General features: G+C 38.3%; 1 protein-coding gene across 1 annotated transcript in view; it reads left to right on the plus strand.

Annotated features, from left to right (window-relative positions):
* LRRC2 (leucine rich repeat containing 2) overlaps window positions 1-21751 on the plus strand; it is a 78587-nt gene that overhangs the window by 49577 nt on the left and 7259 nt on the right. The window contains exons 6-8 of the mRNA XM_015816955.2: window positions 16757-16902; window positions 20139-20294; window positions 21309-21445. Of these exons, the coding sequence (XP_015672441.1) occupies window positions 16757-16902; window positions 20139-20294; window positions 21309-21445 (439 nt within the window). The remainder of the gene's footprint in view (window positions 1-16756; window positions 16903-20138; window positions 20295-21308; window positions 21446-21751) is intronic.

Raw genomic sequence — 21751 nt, forward strand, 5'->3', positions numbered from 1 at the left:
TTGATTTGCATATTTTTGTAGAACTAGTGTACTGTCTAGAATGTATATAGCCAGTATATAAGATTTTGTGATGAATAAATAAACTTTACACATCCTTGAAGATGAAATGAAAATAAAGCACATTTCAACTGAAGCAGAATTTTAAAGTATTGAGAAAGAGTAAGATCATGGGATGGAAATGCCCATCATTAAACTGCCTTTTGCTGAACAATAATAACCTGTGAACCTGCAATATAAAACAATCTTGGATATAAGTACTGCCATGGGTAGACAATAAATAGCATTCTATATTGTTTTGCAGAGCATTTAACTTACTTCTGCATCCTGTGGTTTGCAGAAAAGTAATGCCTTCCAGAAAAACTGTGCATTACAGCAGAGAGACAAGAAATGAACAGCTTAAAGAATTAAAGCTATAATAAATTGAATGGGAAAGCAAATGACACTGAAGACAACAGCCAGATTTTTCTTCATTCATTAATGTCTCATTTAGGATTTAGCTCATCCGATGTTGACCCATCCAATGGCTTGAATTCAGACATTGTCACACTTAAAATTTGGATCCACTGAAGTCAATGTTCCATTCAATTTTGTAGGTTTTGTACTATTATCCAACCCAATGTATTTAATTGATGGTAATGTTATTTTTAAAAAATGAAGTGGATCAATAACTGAAACTAGCATGGGCCTTTATATTTCTGATATGCCAAGAAATGGGAAGTTCCTGCTTAAACCACAATCAAGCAACCTTATCGGCAAATCCTTTTCAATGCCACAAATAAATAAAGTAGAACTGAAAACACGCCCATTAATCACACAACTCTTGTCACTTAGGAAAGGAAGCTGGAAAGCAGTGGTATCTTTGAAATGTGCACCGGCAGCATTTTAAAATTAAATGATGAACACCAACAGAAATATAGGTTGTTTATCAAACAAAGATGACAATTGTGAATGGAAATCAGGGCAGAAGTAAGGGTGGCTGGGAAATTTAATTGGCACAGACAGTGCCTTAACACAGAGTCGGCATTAAAACTGATTTAGGGTTAGAAGGCAAAGTACTTGAAACAAAGGGAGGTAAATGCTGCTAACAATAAAATGACGTTGTAGGGTTTTTAAAAAAAAATTGTCACAAGAGTTGCAGAAAACCACTTATATAGGACTTCCTTTATTTAAAAGCATTATTTAACTATCATAATTTCCTCTGAGTCTATGAGCAAAAGGATTAACTAACAAATCCATCTGGTTTCAGTATAGAATAAAAAGCAGCTGCTATTTCTTAAAATATGTATGTTTGCCTTCAGGTTCAGTTTTGATTCTTGGAAACTGTCTGGACAAATCCTACAGTTTTCTTGGCAAAGTTTTTCGGAAGTGGTTTGCCATTGTCTTTTTCTTGGGGCTGAGAGAGAATGACTGACTCAAGGTCACCCAAATCTAGCCTCAAACTAAGTACCCAGTGGAGTTTTCTTTATGCAGTATAAGAAATAGTAGTGCTTACTTTCTGAACCACAAGAAAACTTGGTTTATTATCTCCCTTTCATCCATCCATTCATATTTCTCTGTCCAATCCTATTTCCAATGGAAATGCTCAGCTCTATCCAGTCATCCCAACTCCACCCCGACACAAGGGATTATGGGGTCGTTAAAAGAAAAAAAAATATTTGCGTCCTGCCTTTATTATTTTTACAAACAGCTTAACATATCTCTACAATAAAAAAGTAGGCATTGATTGATCTGCCCACATAGGATCCAACCAATGAGTGATATCCCTGCATGGATGGAAAGAGCAAGAAGCTGGGGAATGACCAATCCCATCTTGTAGTGCCTCTGGAGACTGAGCACCAGTGCAGCCTTGTTGCCAGCCCACTGCAATCTAGACTGGAATGCCTGAAGTTGGATTAAAAAACAGCTGGGAACAGCGTGGGAAAGAAGCAGCTTCATCTGCAATTTGAATTTCCCTCAGTGATGGAAATGCTAGAATACACTGTCTGATGTAATCCATTAAGATAATATTTAACCAAGGACAGCTCTCTGATATCACTGAAACTGTGTGGGTTCTCTGTGGTGTGTCCGGCACAGAGAAGAAGCCTGTGAACGTAGGCATAAAATAAAACAGGGGATGCCACGATCATTGCCTTGTTTCTTCAAATGAGCAGACTTAAAATGTAACGTAAATAAATTGCTCATCTACTATATTTCCATTTGCTTTTTAGCATTTTGTGACTCCTTTGTTGGTTGTGAACTATTATTAATATTAACTTTATATATATATTTTTTTGCTGTCTAGCAGTTGGCTTGGCAAAGCAAATAACTTGACAGTTTTTAAACTGTATGATTTTTGAATGGGTCTTTCTAGAAATAGGTGGACAGGTATTTTCTTAAAGAGAAAATGGACAATCAGTTCACTGTAATCTTTTTGATCGAATGATTATTTGTGTGACTGACTCTGATGTATATTTGCTTTTGATCAAATGTGTTGACAAGCAACTTGTGGTATAAATTTATGTATTTGGAAGGGTCACCTTACTCCATTAAGTGCTATATCCTGTTCAGTACAGAAATCTAAATCGAAGTATCCCTGATTATTATCTATCTAGCCTTGGTTGAATAGGAGAGCTTGCTACTCACTTCGGTAATTGGTTCAATTGTTGAATTGCTCTAACAGCTACAGAGAATCTATCTTTTTATAATTTACTCTGATTTTGGTATTCTGAGTTGGCCTTCTTTTGTGGGACATCCCTTCTGGAATTTGAAGACTGCTATCATACTCCTGCCAAAAAAGATATGTAAGTGGAAGCCACAGCTTGTCAAAGGTAACATATGGTTGACCATCAGAAATGTGGAATGAAGAAAAAGCAATGCATCTGGACTGTAAATCGTTGAGAATTAGACAGCTCAGAAAACAAATCAGTCAGTACTTGTGCAGCTAGACAACTCTATAAAAGCAGTAATGAGAAAGCTAAAATTTTGAACATAGAACATGGAAGGAGGAGTTTCTCAAGAAGACTCTGATGTTTGGAAAAGCTGACAGCCACCAAAAAACCCCAATACAAAACAAAACAAAAAACCAGCAAAAGACAATGTGTATGAATGCTATCATTAACATCACAACAGAAATCAAAACAGTTACTGACAGATACTCTTGGTGAAGTGTTGTCCATTGGAGTAGAAAAAGTCCGAAGTGTCTGGACAATCAAACATCAAAATCATCTCCCCCTTCAGTCATCTTTTTTAAAAGCAAAGATATAAAGTTCACCCAGCATTCTCTTATTTTCAGTTTCCTCCTTTGCTTATCTTCTGGTTTGACCTAAACTTTAAACTATATAGTATTCAACGAAGAAGACCGTGAAACTATTATTTCCTGTGATTTGGAATACTATCCCAATCCTTGATCTGGATATTTAATTACATTTTTCTAAATTATAAGGTATCTTTTTCAAACTCTTCATTTAATGTAATATAAACTTTTTGAATATTGTTTCTGCATTTTAGAGTATTGTACAACCCACCCAATATTTATCTTGTGCAAATTTGGTAAGAATGCTCTTTCTCTCTCCCCATCATTTTCCATAATAGTTTAAAACAAATCTTGAAAAGTCCTGCCCAGAGAACCAAACTTTGTGGAATGTTAGTAGGTTCTTCATTGCAGTTTACTTGGAATCATATAATGAGAACTTTTGGAGTGGGTTTTTCTTTTTCCAACTGCAGTTCCATGTAATTGTCATGGCATCCAGCATATTACTTTGCTAGCTTGTTAATCAGAATGTCAGGGGGATATCATTCAACATCAACTTATATGGTAGAGAACTTTTTCTTGCGGTAAGAATAATTGGCAGTGGAACCAATTAGCTAGAGAAATAGTGGTGCTTCATCAATGATTGTCCAGAAAGTTTATTATCCATAGGTTTTGAAGTAATTCATTTTTCTCTAACATAGCAGCCACTAGATATGGTATGGGGGGTGTAACTCCCAGGATTTTGAAATTTCTAATAAAATGAAAATACCAAATAGAATCTATACATATAGCAATATTTGAGTATTTTCATTCTGTATGTGAACTGTTCCCAGAAATTTAATTGCTTGACAAGGAGGTTATGTGACCTACAAGGATACAGGTACACTTCAAAACAGTGTAATAGCAACAAAAGTATTTGTGATGGTCCTTAAACTGTTGTACATGATATTTGGGTAGCATTGGTACACACAGTATATTCTCTAGATCATTTTATGACTGTTCAGAGTTATGACAGCTTTGAATAGAATAGAGCTGGAAGGGACCTTGGAGGTCTTCTAGTCCAGCCCCCTGCTCAAGCAGGAGAACCTATACCATTTCAGACAAGTGACTGTCTAGCGGCCTCTTCTTAAACACCTCCCGTGATGGAGCGCCCATGATTTCTGGAGGCAAGCTGTTCCACTGGTTAATTGTCCTCACTGTCAGGAAGTTTCTCCTTAATTCTAGGTTGCTTCTCTCTCTGTTCAGTTTCCAACTATTGTTTCTTGTTCTGCCCTCTGGTGCTTTGGTGAATAATGTGACTCCTCTTCTTTGTGGCAGCCCCTCAAGTACTGGAATAGTGCTATCATGTCTCCCCTATTTCTTTTTTTTCCTTAAGACTAGCCAGACCCAAGTCCTGCAGCCTGTTTTAGTCTCCAGGCCTTTGATCATCTTAATTGCTCTTCTCTGAATTTTTTCCAAACTCTCAACATCTTTTTTGTGATATGGTGATCAAAATTGGCTGCAGTATTCCAGGTGTGGTCTTACTAGGGTTTTATAAAGTGGTACTAATACCTCTCATGATCTTGATTCTATGCCTCTGTTTATACAGCCCAGGATTGTATTAGCCTTGGAAACTGTTGTGTCCTGAGCCTGCAAGAGGCAGGCTCGGGACATTGCAAGAGTCCCGGGCAATTGCAGAAGCTGCCCGGGACCAGACTGAGCGGCGCCAGCCTTGTGCGCATGCGCAAGGTGGGAAAAGCCCACCTCATGATTGGTTAAACTTGCCCAGGGATCTGAGGGTATAAATAGAGGCCTGCGTGCCTCTGCTCGGGTTGTTCGTAGAATGGAGCAAACAATAAAGACTTGTTGGAAGATGCTTCGTCTCAAGCGCCATTAGTCTCCGGACTTAACACTGGCGACGAAGGTGGGATACAGTCTCTAGAGCTAAGAAAAGCTAGAAGACTCACCCAAGAAGTCCGGAAGAGAAACGGCGTGGAAGTCAACATTATCCTGCCAGTACGAAATCGCTGGAGGGTGCGTGCGGCTGAAGAAGAAGAAAACCTGATCCTCGATCATGGCAAAAGTTGGGCGTTTAGCGGAATTCGACGTCTCTCACCCCGAGAGGTGGGAATCTTACGTGGCAAGAGTCGAGACGTATTTCCGCATAAACCAGATTCGGGAGGAAGGCTTAAAGGCTGCCACATNAAATGATGAACACCAACAGAAATATAGGTTGTTTATCAAACAAAGATGACAATTGTGAATGGAAATCAGGGCAGAAGTAAGGGTGGCTGGGAAATTTAATTGGCACAGACAGTGCCTTAACACAGAGTCGGCATTAAAACTGATTTAGGGTTAGAAGGCAAAGTACTTGAAACAAAGGGAGGTAAATGCTGCTAACAATGAAATGATGTTGTAGGATTTTAAAAAAAAAATTGTCACAAGAGTTGCAGAAAACCACTTATTTTCTAAAACAAAATATATAGGACTTCCTTTATTTAAAAGCACTATTTAACTATCATAATGTCCTCTGAGTCTATGAGCAAAAGGATTAACTAACAAATCCATCTGGTTTCAGTATAGAATAAAAAGCAGCTGCTATTTCTTAAAATATGTATGTTTGCCTTCAGGTTCAGTTTTGATTCCTGGAAACTGTCTGGACAAATCCTACAGTTTTCTTGGCAAAGTTTTTCGGAAGTGGTTTGCCATTGTCTTTTTCTTGGGGCTGAGAGAGAATGACTGACTCAAGGTCACCCAAATCTAGCCTCAAACTAAGTACCCAGTGGAGTTTTCTTTATGCAGTATAAGAAATAGTAGTGCTTACTTTCTGAGCCACAAGAAAACTTGGTTTATTATCTCCCTTTCATCCATCCATTCATATTTCTCTGTCCAATCCTATTTCCAAGGGAAATGCTCAGCTCTATTCAGTCATCCCAACTCCACCCCGACACAAGGGATTATGGGGTCATTAAAAGAAAAAAAAATATTTGCGTCCTGCCTTTATTATTTTTACAAACAGCTCAACATATCCCTACAATAAAAAAGTAGGCATTGATTGATCTGCCCACATAGGATCCAACCAATGAGACTTACCTTCCCCGCATGGATGGAAAGAGCAAGAAACTGGGGAATGACCAATTCCATCTTGTAGTGATTCTTGTTGAGACTGAGCACCAGTGCAGCCTTGTTGCCAGCCCACTGCAATCTAGACTGGAATGCCTGAAGTTGGATTAAAAAACAGCTGGGAACAGTGTGGGAAAGAAGCAGCTTCATCTGCAATTTGAATTTCCCTCAGTGATGGAAATGCTAGAATACACTGTCTGTTGTAATCCATTAAGATAATATTTAACCAACTGTGTGGGTTCTCTGTGGTGTGTCCGGCACAGAGAAGAAGCCTGTGAACGTAGGCATAAAATAAAACAGGGGATGCCACGATCATTGCCTTGTTTCTTCAAATGAGCAGACTTAAAATGTAACGTAAATAAATTGCTCATCTACTGTATTTCCATTTGCTTTTTAGCATTTTGTGACTCCTTTGTTGGTTGTGAACTATTATTAATATTAACTTTATATATTTTTTTTGCTGTCTAGCAGTTGGCTTGGCAAAGCAAATAACTTGACAGTTTTTAAACTGTATGATTTTTGAATGGGTCTTTCTAGAAATAGGTGGGCAGGTATTTTCTTAAAGAGAAAATGGACAATCAGTTCACTGTAATCTTTTTGATCGAATGATTATTTGTGTGACTGACTCTGATGTATATTTGCTTTTGATCAAATGTGTTGACAAGCAACTTGTGGTATAAATTTATGTATTTGGAAGGGTCAGCTTACTCCATTAAGTGCTATATCCTGTTCAGTACAGAAATCTAAATCGACGTATCCCTGATTATTATCTATCTAGCCTTGGTTGAATAGGAGAGCTTGCTACTCACTTAGGTAATTGGTTCAATTGTTGAATTGCTCTAACAGCTACAGAGAATCTATCTTTTTATAATTTACTCTGATTTTGGTATTCTGAGTTGGCCTTCTTTTGTGGGACATCCCTTCTGGAATTTGAAGACTGCTATCATACTCCTGCCAACAAAGATATGTAAGTGGAAGCCACAACTTGTCAAAGGTAACATATGGTTGACCATCAGAAATGTGGAATGAAGAAAAAGCAATGCATCTGGACTGTAAATCGTTGAGAATTAGGCAGCCCAGAAAACAAATCAGTCAGTACTTGTGCAGCTAGACAACTCTATAAAAGCAGTAATGAGAAAGCTAAAATTTTGAACATAGAACATGGAAGGAGGAGTTTTTCAAGAAGACTCTGATGTTTGGAAAAGCTGACAGCCACCAAAAACCCCCAAAACAAAACAAAAAACCAGCAAAAGACAATGTGTATGAATGCCATCATTAACATCACAACATGATCTTAGAAGAAATCAAAACAGTTACTGACAGATACTCTTGGTGAAGTGTTGTCCATTGGAGTAGAAAAAGTCCAAAGTGTCTGGACAATCAAACATCAAAATCATCTCCCCCTTCAGTCATCTTTTTTAAAAGCAAAGATATAAAGTTCACTCAGCATTCTCTTATTTTCAGTTTCCTCCTTTGCTTATCTTCTGGTTTGACCTAAACTTTAAAGTATATAGTATTCAACAAAGAAGACCGTGAAACTATTATTTCCTGTGATTTGGAATACTATCCCAATCCTTGATCTGGATATTTAATTACATTTTTTCTAAATTATAAGGTATCTTTTTCAAACTCTTCATTTAACGTAATATAAACATTCTGAATATTGTTTCTGCATTGAGTATTATACAACCCACCCAATATTTATCTTGTGCAAATTTGATAAGAATGCTCTCCCCATCATTTTCCCCATCATTTTCCATAATAGTTTAAAACAAATCTTGAAAAGTCCTGCCCAGAGAACCAAACTTTGTGGAATGTTAGTAGGTTCTTCATTGCAGTTTACTTGGAATCATATAATGAGAACTTTTGGAGTGGGTTTTTCTTTTTCCAACTACAGTTCCATGTAATTGTCATGGCATCCAGCATATTACTTTGCTAGCTTGTTAATCAGAATGTCAGGGGAATATCATTCAACATCAACTTATATGTTAGAGAACTTTTTCTTGCGGTAAGAATAATTGGCAGTGGAACCAATTAGCTAGAGAAATAGTGGTGCTTCATCAATGATTGTCCAGAAAGTTTATTATCCATAGGTTTTGAAGTAATTCATTTTTCTCTAACATAGCAGCCACTAGATATGGTATGGGGGGTGTAACTCCCAGGATTTTAAAATTTCTAATAAAATGAAAATACCAAATAGAATCTATACGTATAGCAATATTTGAGTATTTTCATTCTGTATGTGAACTGTTCCCAAAAATTTATTGCTTGACAAGGAGGTTATGTGACCTACTAGGATACAGGTATACTTCAAAACAGTGTAATAGCAACAAAAGTATTTGTGATGGTCCTTAAACTGTTGTACATGATATTTGGGTAGCATTGGTACTCACAGTATATTCTCTAGATCAGTGGTGGCGAACCTATGGCACGGGTGCCAGAGGCGGCACTCAGAGCCCTCTCTGTGGGCACGCGTACCGTGACCCCAGTCCTAGGTCTTCAGCTGGGTTTTATAAAACCTTTTTGTTTTAGGCCTCCACCGCTGTGTACAAAAAAAAAGAAGGTTCAATCAATCAATCAATTTCAACTTCTTGCAGAAAAAAAAAGATCTTGCAAAGTTGGAATTGATTGAACTTTTTAGTCCCAGTCTGCGGTTACCACCGCAGCCACGCCCACCCAATGGGCCACACCTACCCAATGGACCACACCCAGCCAATGGCCAAAACCACCCGGCACCCGACCATGCATAAATGGGTTTTGGGTTGCAGTTTGGGCACTCGGTCTCTAAAAGGTTTGCCATCACTGCTCTAGATCATTTTATGACTGTTCAGAGTTATGACAGCTTTGAATAGAATACAGCTGGAAGGGAACTTGGAGGTCTTCTAGTCCAGCCCCCTGCTCAAGCAGGAGAACCTATACCATTTCAGACAAGTGACTGTCTAGCAGCCTCTTCTTAAACACCTCCAGTGATGGAGCGCCCATGATTTCTGGAGGCAAGCTGTTCCACTGGTTAATTGTCCTCATTGTCAGGAAGTTTCTCCTTAATTCTAGGTTGCTTCTCTCTCTGTTCAGTTTCCAACTATTGTTTCTTGTCCTGCCCTCTGGTGCTTTGGTGAATAACGTGACCCCTCTTCTTTGTGGCAGCCCCTCAAGTACTGGAATATTGCTATCATGTCTCCCCTATTTCTTTTTTTTCCCTTAAGACTAGCCAGACCCAAGTCCTGCAGCCTGTTTTAGCCTCCAGGCCTTTGATCATCTTAATTGCTCTTCTCTGAATTTTTTCCAAACTCTCAACATCTTTTTTGTGATATGGTGATCAAAATTGGCTGCAGTATTCCAGGTGTGGTCTTACTAGGGTTTTATAAAGTGGTACTAATACCTCTCATGATCTTGATTCTATGCCTCTGTTTATACAGCCCAGGATTGTATTAGCCTTGGAAACAGCCTGTAAAGCACTTCTGGCCATTGTAAAATGTCACATTTTATTCCCGCCCCACGATTACATGACCGCATTTTGGGAACATGGTGGCAAGCTCAGATTTATGACTGGTTTCCAACATCTTGTGGTTACGGGCCACCAAGCTGCAAAAATGTTTTGTGGTTTCCAGCAAAAAATGCCCGTTTGGGAGAATAGATTCAGACTGAAGACTGTGAGATTCACTTAACAACCATTGTAAAAATGGTTGTAAAATTGAATCCAGTCACATTGTTGCCTTGATTTATGACTGAAATTCTGGTCTCAATTGCAATCAAGGACTTCCATGCATGAGAGAGAGAGAGAGAGAGAGAGAGAGAGAGAGAGAGAGAGAGAGAGAGAGAGAGAGAGAGAGAGAGAGAGAGAGAGAGAGGGAGGGAGGGAGGGGAGGGAGACTTTCTAAGTGAAAATTAAACTAGGAAAATAGACAGCAATGTGATGGTATGTAAATAGAGTTCTGAATTCAGAATGTCACATGCTTTGAAAGAGACTAAAATGCAGCATTATAGGAATTAGAAGGTTGGTTGGGCAGACTAAGGCAACAAGCATAAGCTGCATTGTTTTTTCCAAATATAATTCTAACAAATATAAATGCATTGTTGCTAATGAATTCTGTAAACAAAATAATGTTCTACTTTTGTCATATCCACAGCAGCAACTAGTTGACATTGGCTCTCAGGAAAGCCATGTCTCAGATATGGTTAGCATTGGGATGAGAGCTCACCAGTAAATCTCACGGCTAAAGTAAGAGCTTAAAAGTATCTCCCAAAACAACCAAGCAGCATTTAGCAACATTGGCAACTTTAAGATGTGTGGACTTTAACTCCCACAATACCTCAGCCAGCATGCTGGCTGGAGAATTCTGGGAGTTGAAGTCGATATATCTTAAAATTGTTAAGGGTGAGAAGCTTAGCAGTTATAAATTGCTCCTCCAAAATCTACGGTATATGGAAAATCCCATGCAATCACAGAAGACATATTCAGTTTAATTTGTTTTTGTTAAGCCTAGTTTAGAAAAAAAATATTATTTGATATCTTGGCTGTAAGGTGTTGTTTGCTCACAAGAAAAAGAATTACCTTAAAAGCAAAACATTATTTTATCCCAGTCAACAAAGAGCTGGAGATATTAACATTCTGATCCTTAATCTGTTTCCTGAGAGTAAACTCAATTGATTTTAATATAATGAATGCTATCTAAGATAAAAGAATCTACTTAGTGCCTTTTATATCCCATTGGTCTCCATGGGGGAAAATTCAACAGTTAATTAATGTATGCAAGAACAATGATAACTTTTTTCTGTCTCAGCGATATGAAATATTAATGTATTAACCTATAATGGGACCATCTATTTCAGTATTTTAAAATGCATTTAACAGAAGCCTACTTATGTTTACTTTAAAACAAAACCTACTACAGTATATTCAAGCTTGTTAATGTGCACAGGTTGCAATTTTACAGTGAAAATCTAGGCATGTTATTTAATAGATTGGAATTAAATTTAATGTCATGATTTCAATCAAATTATTTGACTAAAGAAGACTTCTGGGGAAGGCATTGCAAACTTAAGACAGCCCTGTGAAAATGGAGCCAATGACTGGGACAAAGACCAAGGACTGGTACATAGACCTGTTCCTTAAAGCCTCCCAGTATAAGTAGAGGATAGGAGATCACCCACATGTACTCCATATGGATGGTCCTCATGAGGAGATGGTAGGACAGTGGTTTTTTTTTTTTACAGATTTGAACATTGGGGGACAATGGAATTATTCATCTTGCTCACAACTGTGGCAGAACCTTTTAAAGAACACTAAGTTCACAAACTTCACTTCCTAATCAGTTTTGGAAATTGCCTATTAAATATCTTAAAGCTATAAAAGACCTTTTGACGAACAAGTTTGAACAGTTTTCATCAGGTGAGTTCATCTTCAATTTGAGGAAAAGAAAAATTATCAGAAGCATAAGAACTTTTGATCTAAGAAAGTTATAAATGGATGGAGGTTCCAGGTGAATTTAAAATATTGACTTTTACTATGTCATTATGGAATTAATTATAAATTATATTCTTTATAATTTTTTTGTGGGAGGCAGATTTTTATTTATCATTGCAAGGCATAACAAAGATAAATAATGTTATGATTTTAGAAACTAGAGAGGACTAAAGTTCCTAATCAGAGGGGGAAAAAATTACAAGCTTTTATGTACAAGGGACTTATAAATGATGAAAAATGCTATAATGCTAGAAATAGTAAAGGAGAATTTGAAGAACGGAGCCTGAAATTATTAGCCATAATATCATCAGTGTTAGTAATGATGTCTGCTTCTATGGATAGACTATATCCAAAAAGATTATTGAAGAAATGACAGAAGTCAAACACATTTTTTATGAGTTGATTTACAAATGAAAGACCAGAGAATGACTGGATGCTTTATTGAATTCACAAAAAACAAAACAAAACAAAACTGGCTGGTGTTTTAAAAATCAAAAGAGAAATACAAATGACAAACCAAAACAGAGACCTGGATGATTTTTTTCTTTTGGGATTTATGAAAAGCCTTGAAGAAATTTGTGCAATGGAGCAAAGAAGAACTTGACATAAATCAATCCTACAGCAATATTTGAATGAAGTAAAGATTAAGGCTGTTAAAAATAAAAGGAAGGAATGTAAAGTTGATTTATTTCACCAAAATAAGATACAGTATATTGTTATAAAGCTGGCAACCCTTCATGATTTTTTTTGTTGATGTTTGGACTGAAAAGTTGATGTGTTATAGATTTGTCTGTAGATAAGGAATGGGATATGTGATGTAGAGAAATTTGTTTCTGTCCCTATAGGGGGTGGAGACACTTTATTTGTTTATATCTGTGATGAATGCTGGAAGTTACTTCTTTATATATTTCTTTTTTCTTTATTATATTCTCATTTTCTCCTTTTTTCTTGCATATTTTATTTTTTCTTCCTCTTGAAGTTTATATGTTTTTACTATTATAATCAAAAATTTAAAATAAAAATTATATATTAAAAAGTATATTTTGACTAAACATGGGCCCAACACTACATGATCTTAGAGGATTATTGTCAATTAATTGGGGGCAAAAACGTCCTCTGAAGCTACAGTTTTATAATCATTTACTTGGAATATACTCCATTAAATTTAAATGGCTTTTACACAATTGATGTGTTACTGTTACAGTATTCTGGAACAATCCTGATGCCAAGATGTGCCAAGAAAATTGGTCAATCCACAACTGAGTGGATTGGACCAGAATAAATCACTCCTGTTGGTAGAAATTGCTCTCTACCACCAACATTTTTCTTCTGCCAGGAGAAAGCTGTTGGGATTTAATGACTGAGGTTCTTTCTTCAAAATCACTGTGGTAGTCAAAATATACCTGAAGACAAATGTCAAAGTGGCAGAGAAGATAGAAGAGGTAGAGAAGTCACATTGCAGACAAAGATTCTCCTGGCTAAAGTCATACATATATCAGCATTTTTATTTCAATTCCCCTCTTTGAGTCAGAAGCTGAATGGCTAATGTCAAATCATCTAGCCAGTTGGAGTTAGTTCAGCTGACCCTCAGCTATGGCCATGTTGCCTTTTAAAGCTTGGAAGACAGGTTTTAGGCTCCACATGCTACTACCGTGTTTCCCCGAAAGTAAGACTCAGCCCGATAGTAAGCCCTAGCTTGATTTTTGGGAATGGGCCTAATATAAGCCCTACCCCCAAACTAAGCCCTACTTTTGGGAAAAGACACACCCCTAAAAATCAAGTTAGGGCAGGGGAAGGGGGGTGAAACTGCCCCATGAGCTCCACACCCACGTATCCTGCCAATAGGACCACCACAGCCAGGCCTCCAACACCCTGACACCTATTGTACTGCTGCTTGACTTCTGCGGCCGCTTGCTGCCACTTGTAGCCAGACGCCATGTGGCGCATTGCACCATTGCTGCTGCTCGCGGCAGGACACAGCATGGTGCTTTGGGCCACTTCCACTGCTCACACAGCACTTCAGGCTGCTTCTGCTGCTCGCAGAGCGCTTTGGGCCATTTCTGCTGCTTGCGGCAGGAGGCCACGTGGCACTTCAGGCCGTTTCCGCTGCTCCCGCCGCGAGCAGTGGAAACGGCCCAAAGAATCAAGGTGGCCTCCTGCCACAAGCAGCAGAAGTGGCCCAAAGTGCTATGCGAGCAGTGGAACTAGCCCAAAGTGCTGTGTGGCTTCTTGCCGCTAGCAGTAGAAGCGGCCCAAAGTCCTGCAGCGAGCAGTGGCAATGGTGCAATTCACCACATGGTGTCCAGTCACAAGTGGCGGCAAGCGGCTGCAGAAGAAGTCAAGCAGTGCCATGACAGCTGTCGGGGTTTGGGAGACCTGGCTGTGGTGGTCCTAAGGTAAGACAACCTCCAAAAATAAGATGTGGTGCCTCTTTTGTAGGCAAAAAAAATATAAGACCGGGTCTTATTTTTGGGGAAACATGGTAATAAATCAACCAGATTACACAGGTTAGTACTTTTAGCTTTCTTCTAACAACAATATATTAAATAGTTTCATACATTTTTTACAATGGAGATTATTTTGTTTGCGTAAGAATAAAAACACCATTTCCTTTAATATCTATTCTGGATTGGATAATTAATTTTAAATCCAGCAATAATATAGTTTTTTTTTAAAAGACATGCTTTGGAAAGCTGTTATTCAGGCAAAAGTATTTAGTGTACTGCCATAAATCATTTTTATAGTAATAATAAAATGGTGCTACTGCTGTGAGACCTTTCTTTCAAATATTTATTTCTAAACCCAGTTAGCAGCTTCTTAGTCATATAACATTTCTTCTCTATGTTATCTTTTAAAGGACTATTGAATGTATGATTTGGAGTGCCTCAGCGTTTATGATGGGATGTGCATGGCTTCTCATTTAGAATTGTCACCTGTTACCATCATACCTTTAAGCTAATTGATTAAAGATAATGATTATGAATCCCCAGTAGGGAATCACCCAGTCTATCGGAAGAGGTACAGTTTTGGGTGGTACACAGTGTTTATATTTTCTCATTAAACCTCCTCACTGCTGATATTTCAAATAAAGATTTAGAATCCTTATAAAACCCTAGCCTCAACTAAAGGTGAGAAACCTAGGGCAAACTGTATGTTTGGAGTAAGCAAGTCTGGGTCAGTTTTCACTACAAGAAAATACTATTCAGTAGCAATAGCACTTAGACTTATAGTGTTTTAGTGCTTTACAGCCCTCTCTAAGTGGTTTACAGAGTCAGCATATTGGCCCCAATAATCTGGGTCCTCATTTTACTGACTTTGGAAGGCTGAGTCAAACTTGATCTGGTGATGATCAAACTCCTGGCAGTGAACTGAATTAGCCTGCAATACTGCATTCTAACTACTGCGCCACCATTATTATTCAACCAAAAATTATATTTACATTATATCTGCCTTTCAGCTAATCTTTAAAGAACAAATAAAAAATAGACATGATTTAGCCATAAAAATGTTTGCTAGGGGTGACCACAGAAATTATCCGCAAGATGGCAGACATAACGTTGCAATTGAAGTCCCATGTGTGTGACAAAAGACACAGGGCTTTGATTATGACAGTGTGCAGCCATCTTGCAGAATTTGATTCCCCCTGTGGACACCACCACCAAGTATCACTATTCTTGAGATACAAGAAGTACAACCAGGGGTGGTTTAGAATTTGTGTTTTTCAAACTTACAAGAATATAATAATAGCAGTATTTCCTGAGCCTCACTTTACTGGGTTTGGAGAAATTGCAAATGAAATATTTATTTGGGTGCCATGTCATTATCAGATTTTTGCAGTTATTACCTAACTTTATCTTTCTCCTCCATATGTGAAAGTGGATGTGACACGATCTGATCTGCTATGAAGCAATGAGATGGATTTATTATGTATGTGTGAACATGAGTCAGAAAGAAAGTATAATCTCACCCAACCCTATTCTTCTTAAGGCCCCAGGTGGTTCCCTGATGTTGGAGGACAAAAATTTCTGAACATCTCTTAGGTATTCAGCTTACCTGATACCTTCAAATTATTTGACTGCCAAAAATATCTGCAAGGGTCAAAATTACCAAGATTGCTGTTGAAGCATCTAAATCTATGTTCATTGATGTTACACACAGTTACAAAGGATCAGGGCTTTAATCGCAATACCACACTTACCATTTTGTCTGTCTTGAGCCTTACCTGGCAATGCCGTTGCTTGCTATCCTTAGATGATCTGTAAGAGATTCAACTGTCAGGTCTCATCAATTTCTATATAGAGAATGAGATTGCCACCTTGTCTTTTCTTTAGGTGGTACACACCATGAGGACGAAGCAAGGATGTTTACAATGTATGGTCAAAAAAGTCAAGTTGGCTGCCATGAGGGTGAAATTGAAGCTCTCTCTGTGCCTTATGTCGCAGACATAAAAAGAGGCGATGCTTCAGTCATACTATCATGGTCACTATTTCAACATTTGTGGTCATAGCCTGTGGATGCCCCCAGAAAGAAAGCAACTTATTTGTATTATTTTTTTTAAAATTAAAGTAATTGAACCATTTGCCAATTACTGAGAGGTAATTTAGGAGACATAAACCTAGTTTAAAACCCAGACATGGCATAATTATAGAGTTGTGTTATTCAAAATCCTGTTCAATAGGAACTGCTGTGAATACCAATATGTAAAATATTGTTGTTTCAGTCAGATAAAATGCAATAGTCTATTAAACAAGGAACTTCCCTGAGGGAAGATGTACATTGCATGCAAGAAATAGAAAACACTGAAAACGTTTGATTCTGAACATGGCCTCATTTTGAAAATAATGGAATGTAGCCTTATGGCAAATATGCAACATAGCGCAATTGACCGTAAAATATCAACTATAATTGTAGTCTATTTCCTCACTCGAGTGTTTATTGAATAACATACTGTTTCTTTACAGCTAAGCAATTTGAAACAAGTGAGTTTTGTAGATGTATCAACAAACAAATTCTTTTCAATCCCAATATGTGTACTCCGGATGTCAAATCTGCAGTGGCTTGATATAAGTAACAACGGTCTGAGAGATCTCCCACAAGACATAGACAGGTAGATTTTTATATGGTTTTTGCAGTGACGGTTGGTTTTAGCAAATAAAGCATTGCCTGGCTATTTTGTCAACACTTATATGTGATTGGAAAACTGTCAAGCTCATTTATGCTAGAGTCACAAAGCGCCGAGTTTACAACACTGTTGAAGACAGGGCTTCCTTGTCTCCTCTTACAAAGCAATCTGAAACTGATCCACTATAATCTTCACTTCTCCCATCCTCAATTGCTAAGAATATACCCAGATAATATCACAAACCAATCAGTGTTGTTGCTCAATGTCCCTATGAGATTCTGTACTGAAATCCTAGCAATTTTTCAATCAGATGTGTTTCCCAGTACAGATGGCCCTGGCTACACATTGCTATGATTGTTTGATATGGAATAGCAAAGATAACTTTTAGCCAATGCATAAAGAGATGTTCAGAGAACAGGATGGTGCTCTTCTAACAGGGTGGAGAATAAATCTAGCTTTGGGGTCCAGGAGAAGAGCCTTCTCTGCTGATGCACCTGCCCTCTGGAACATCTTGCGCCCCCCCAACCCTCCTGACCTTTTGTAAGAGGCCAACAATCTGGTCCTGCCAGTTAGTTTGGGGCCCCAATGGGGGAGCATCACAGTGGAGGTGGCTGATCGAGCATCCCTGCCATGTCCTCCCCATCTGTAATTGGCTAATGGCATTTGCTCGTATTAATTTAATTATGTTTTAATACATATACATACACAATGTTATGATAGTAAGCTGTTCAGAGCTACCTGTGGTAAGATGGATGGTCAATACATTTTATAAATAATGAATAAAGGAGAATATCTGTAGCTCAGGGTTGAAATGAGGGATTACTGGTATCCTTCACACCTCCCCACCAGCAATTAGCACCCAGATGAGCATAGATTAACTCCAAGTTTAATATCAGACCAAGAATCAAGTAAACAATACCTCAAACAAAGAACTGCAAAACAAACAATCAATAAACAGCTCAAGCCAAGTACCTCCAAAACCACTCCTACCAACACTGACAGGGCAAGTCACTAGAATATAAACTGAGAGCAAACCACAATCCTTAGTAGCACCGATGATGTTACCTAGTTTGGATAATGAAACATTTGCAAGAAAACCATCAAGAGCAGAGAGTATCAAGGACCCTTCATAAACAAACAAACAAAGAAACAAAGTGTAGGCTGCAGAAATCCAGCTGATTGGTAGATGGCAACAGGTAGATTCAGAAAACCTTAATTTATGTTGTGGCCATTTGGATTTTTGCAGACCATATATGTTAGGCTTACTTTCCTTCATCTTAGAGGTTCACCTAGAACAGGGCTTTTCAATCTTTTCACCTATTGTACCACTTTTAGGATATGGCAATATCTGAGTACCACCAGTCGCCTAGAAAGGTGTCAAAAATTTGATGACCAAAAAAAAAAAAAAGGGAAAAAGTGATAAAGTATAGGTAGTCCTCGACTTACAACAGTTCGCTTAGTGACTGTTCGAAGTTACAATGGCACTGAAAAAAGTGCCCCCCAAGCCACAGCCGAGCAAGACATCTGCCTGCCCACCTGGTGGCGCTCTTCCTCCTGATCGAGGTTTTCATTGTTGTGAGCATTTCTGTTGAGGATTGGCAGTGGGGGTGGGGTGGGGGGTGTTTGGTTTTTATTACCTTTGCCTGCTGGGTGGTTGCAACAGGTTTTGGTTACTTCACATGACCCTGGGACACTGTGACCATCATAAATATGAATCAGTTGCCAAGAATATGAATGTAAATCACAAGACCCTGCAGATGCTACAACATTCCAGCTGATCGGCGCTTCTTCTGGGATCAGCAGAAGCACTAGGATCAGTGCTGCTTTCCAGCTGATTGGTGCTTCTTCAGGGCTCAGCAGAAGCGCCAGGATCAGCACTGAGCTTTAGCTGGAGCCTGGCGCTGATCCTGGCACTTCCGCTGAGCCCTAACAGTCCTGAAGAAGCGCCGATCAGTTGGAAAGCGGCACTGATCCTGATGCTTCCGCTGAGCCCTGACAATCCTGCAGCTCCAGCCATCTCTCGCTCAGGCTTGTGCAGTGCTGCCACTGGTTCAGCTCATTCCCTTCCCCCGCTACTTTTCTAGGATGGTCATGTACCACCTGCCAGGTGCCAATGTACCACAGGTGGTACCCGTACCACTGGTTGAAAAGCCCTGACCTAGAAGGACAGGGGCACACACAGAGAGAATAACACCGTCTTGAGGTTTGGAACAGGATCCAAGATGAGTCCCTGGAAAATAGAGTACAAAATTGGTAGATCTATATCTGTCAAAAGAAAAAAAAATACCAACTTTACAGCAGTTTCCAATAAACTAGGGCAAACTCGGAAGTAAATTGTCTGAGCTTCTAAAAACAGAGGCCGCAAGATCAATCAGGTCTGGAACTGGTCCTGAAGGAAAATGGGGTGGAAATGTCCTTAGTCAGACACAGTAGAATTCTGCAATTTACTCACAACTCAAGTTATGTTTTTGAAACATTAAGGTATAGAAGCCAACCAAAGGACTGTGTTGATAACATTATATGCCCATAGGATTCAGAAGTCAGCTCTCTCCAATATATTTTCAGATTTAAAGCAACTGTACTGTGATTGCGTGCACACACACTTTCCCATCTCTCACAGCAGTATCTAAGCACACTTTTAAACTTGAAAATTTGTCAAATTTCCTTTGATAAGTGTGAGAAAACAGCACGAATCCGATTTGTTTGCCACAATCCCACCTTTGCAACCCAGAAAGAAATGAGTAGATAAACTGACATTCATAAGTTTTTAATTAAAACTTATGCTTCATTGGAGTGCTTCATTCACTCCATTTTAATTTCATATTTATTACAGAAGTCCAAAACAAAAGGCAATGGAACTATAAAAACAGTTTTTTTGTGTGATTTACTGTTTGTACATGCTGGGTTTCATGTAGCATATTCTCCTATGTGCCATATAAATAGTTGTGCATATGTTTTGCATGAATTGGAAACCCTGCAGGCATAATGGCTTGAAAGGCCATGTAATAGTGTCCATTATCTCTGCTTTTCAAAAAATTGCATGTCAGCAATCTTTCTGCTGCCATCAATGTGAAATCAAACAGCCATTCTGCCTTTTAACCTAAGCTAGAAGAGAATATCAAACAAATGACACTTTTCACACCTTATATATATATGCGATAGAAAATTGTCAGCCCCTCTATAATGCACATTTAATTTTGCTATTTTGTTAATTTTCTAAGGCTAGAGAAGTTACAAACTCTTCTTCTGCAGAAGAACAAACTGACCTACCTTCCACAAGCCTTGGTCAACTTGCCAAAACTCAGTTTATTGGTTGTGAGTAGTAATGATTTGGTTCAGATGCCCACAGCCATCTGTGACTCTTCCACCGGCTTAAAGTAAGTCAGTTACATTCAGACACATTTTCTTCCTTTGCATTTTGTCTTGCTATTTGTTTGGATTCTGAATGGGTGGCTCTTAAGTAAAAGACATCAAGTAACATGATTCTACAGACAAAGTTGAGAGTCTATCCATGCATAACATGAGAGAATACAGTAATTTAATTAGTTAATGCCACACATCTTAAACATATTATAATAAATATATGGGCTGCGGTGGCTTGTTGATCACTCCAGTTATTGTCTTGGTTCTTAATTTCAGAATAGGCAGCACAATATCAAATGTAGCAGCTATGTCATAATCAGGAAGGAGGTAGGCTAAGAGAAACATTTAGCATGTAACAGCAATTATTTGCATTTATGGTTTGGAGTGCAATTATACATCATAAATGCATAAAGTAACCTCTGTGTGAATTGCATAATCAATTTTTCCCAGATAAAAGACCACTTGGTCCATACTGACATAAACTCCAAGGCCTCTGCCTCTGAAAACAGTCCTGTTCTCAGAAGAATAATTAGGAATAAATATTCCACAAAACTGGATAAGGAGGATCAGAATTCTTTGTTAACAATACACAAATGAGATTCTGGGCATTACATTGCTCCTAATCTCCTGCTATAAGTCGGGCAATTGTTTGTTTGTGTGTGTGTTTATGTGTATTTGTTTGTTTTAAAAAATGCCATACAAATTAATATTCAATGACTATGATGTGACATTAGCAGCTTCAGTCACCAAGACACATGGGGATACTTTTTGATTGAATAATTAAGCTTACATGTTTAGTATTTCCTATGCTTGCTTCTAGGAAGGACACTTCTTAATTAATATTTCTAATAGATAATGAACATTGTAGCAAAGTTTTGTTCATAGACAAATTGACTTTGCTCTGTGACAAAGTAGGAAGAACAGAAAATTTGTAGGGCTAGAAATCATTTGGGTATAGCAAGTAACAATCTGCTCACGATAAGAAGCATTATATAACCTTTTCATGGTAATATGTTATCACCTTGCAGATTTATAAGCCTGAAGGATAACCCTCTTGAAACAACCTCATTCCAGGAGATTCAAGAAATGACAGAAAGTGACCGAGACCGTGAGCTGTTTGAAAAAGAATTTATGAAAGCCTATATTACAGATATACAAGACAGAGGTATGGATGCATCTAAATCAGGGGTCTTCAAACTTGGCCCGTTTATGACTTGTGGACTTCAACTCCCAGAATTCCTCAGCCAGCGGGGCTGACTGAGGAATTCTGGGAGTTGAAGTCCACAAGTCATAAAAGGGCCAAATTTGAAGACCCCTGATCTAAATGAAACTCCCAAACTAACTTTATTTTCATTCTAACTGATTTTTCTGGACACATTTGGAAAATACTGAATTGTATATGCCTGTTGGTTCCATGTAAAGGATTTCATATGGAACCTGGAATTTGGTAGAGAAAACTAAGCATTATGGG

This window comes from Protobothrops mucrosquamatus, unplaced genomic scaffold, assembly GCF_001527695.2.
Source record: "Protobothrops mucrosquamatus isolate PMUCROS unplaced genomic scaffold, P.Mucros_1.0 scaffold537, whole genome shotgun sequence".
NCBI lineage: Eukaryota > Metazoa > Chordata > Lepidosauria > Squamata > Viperidae > Protobothrops > Protobothrops mucrosquamatus.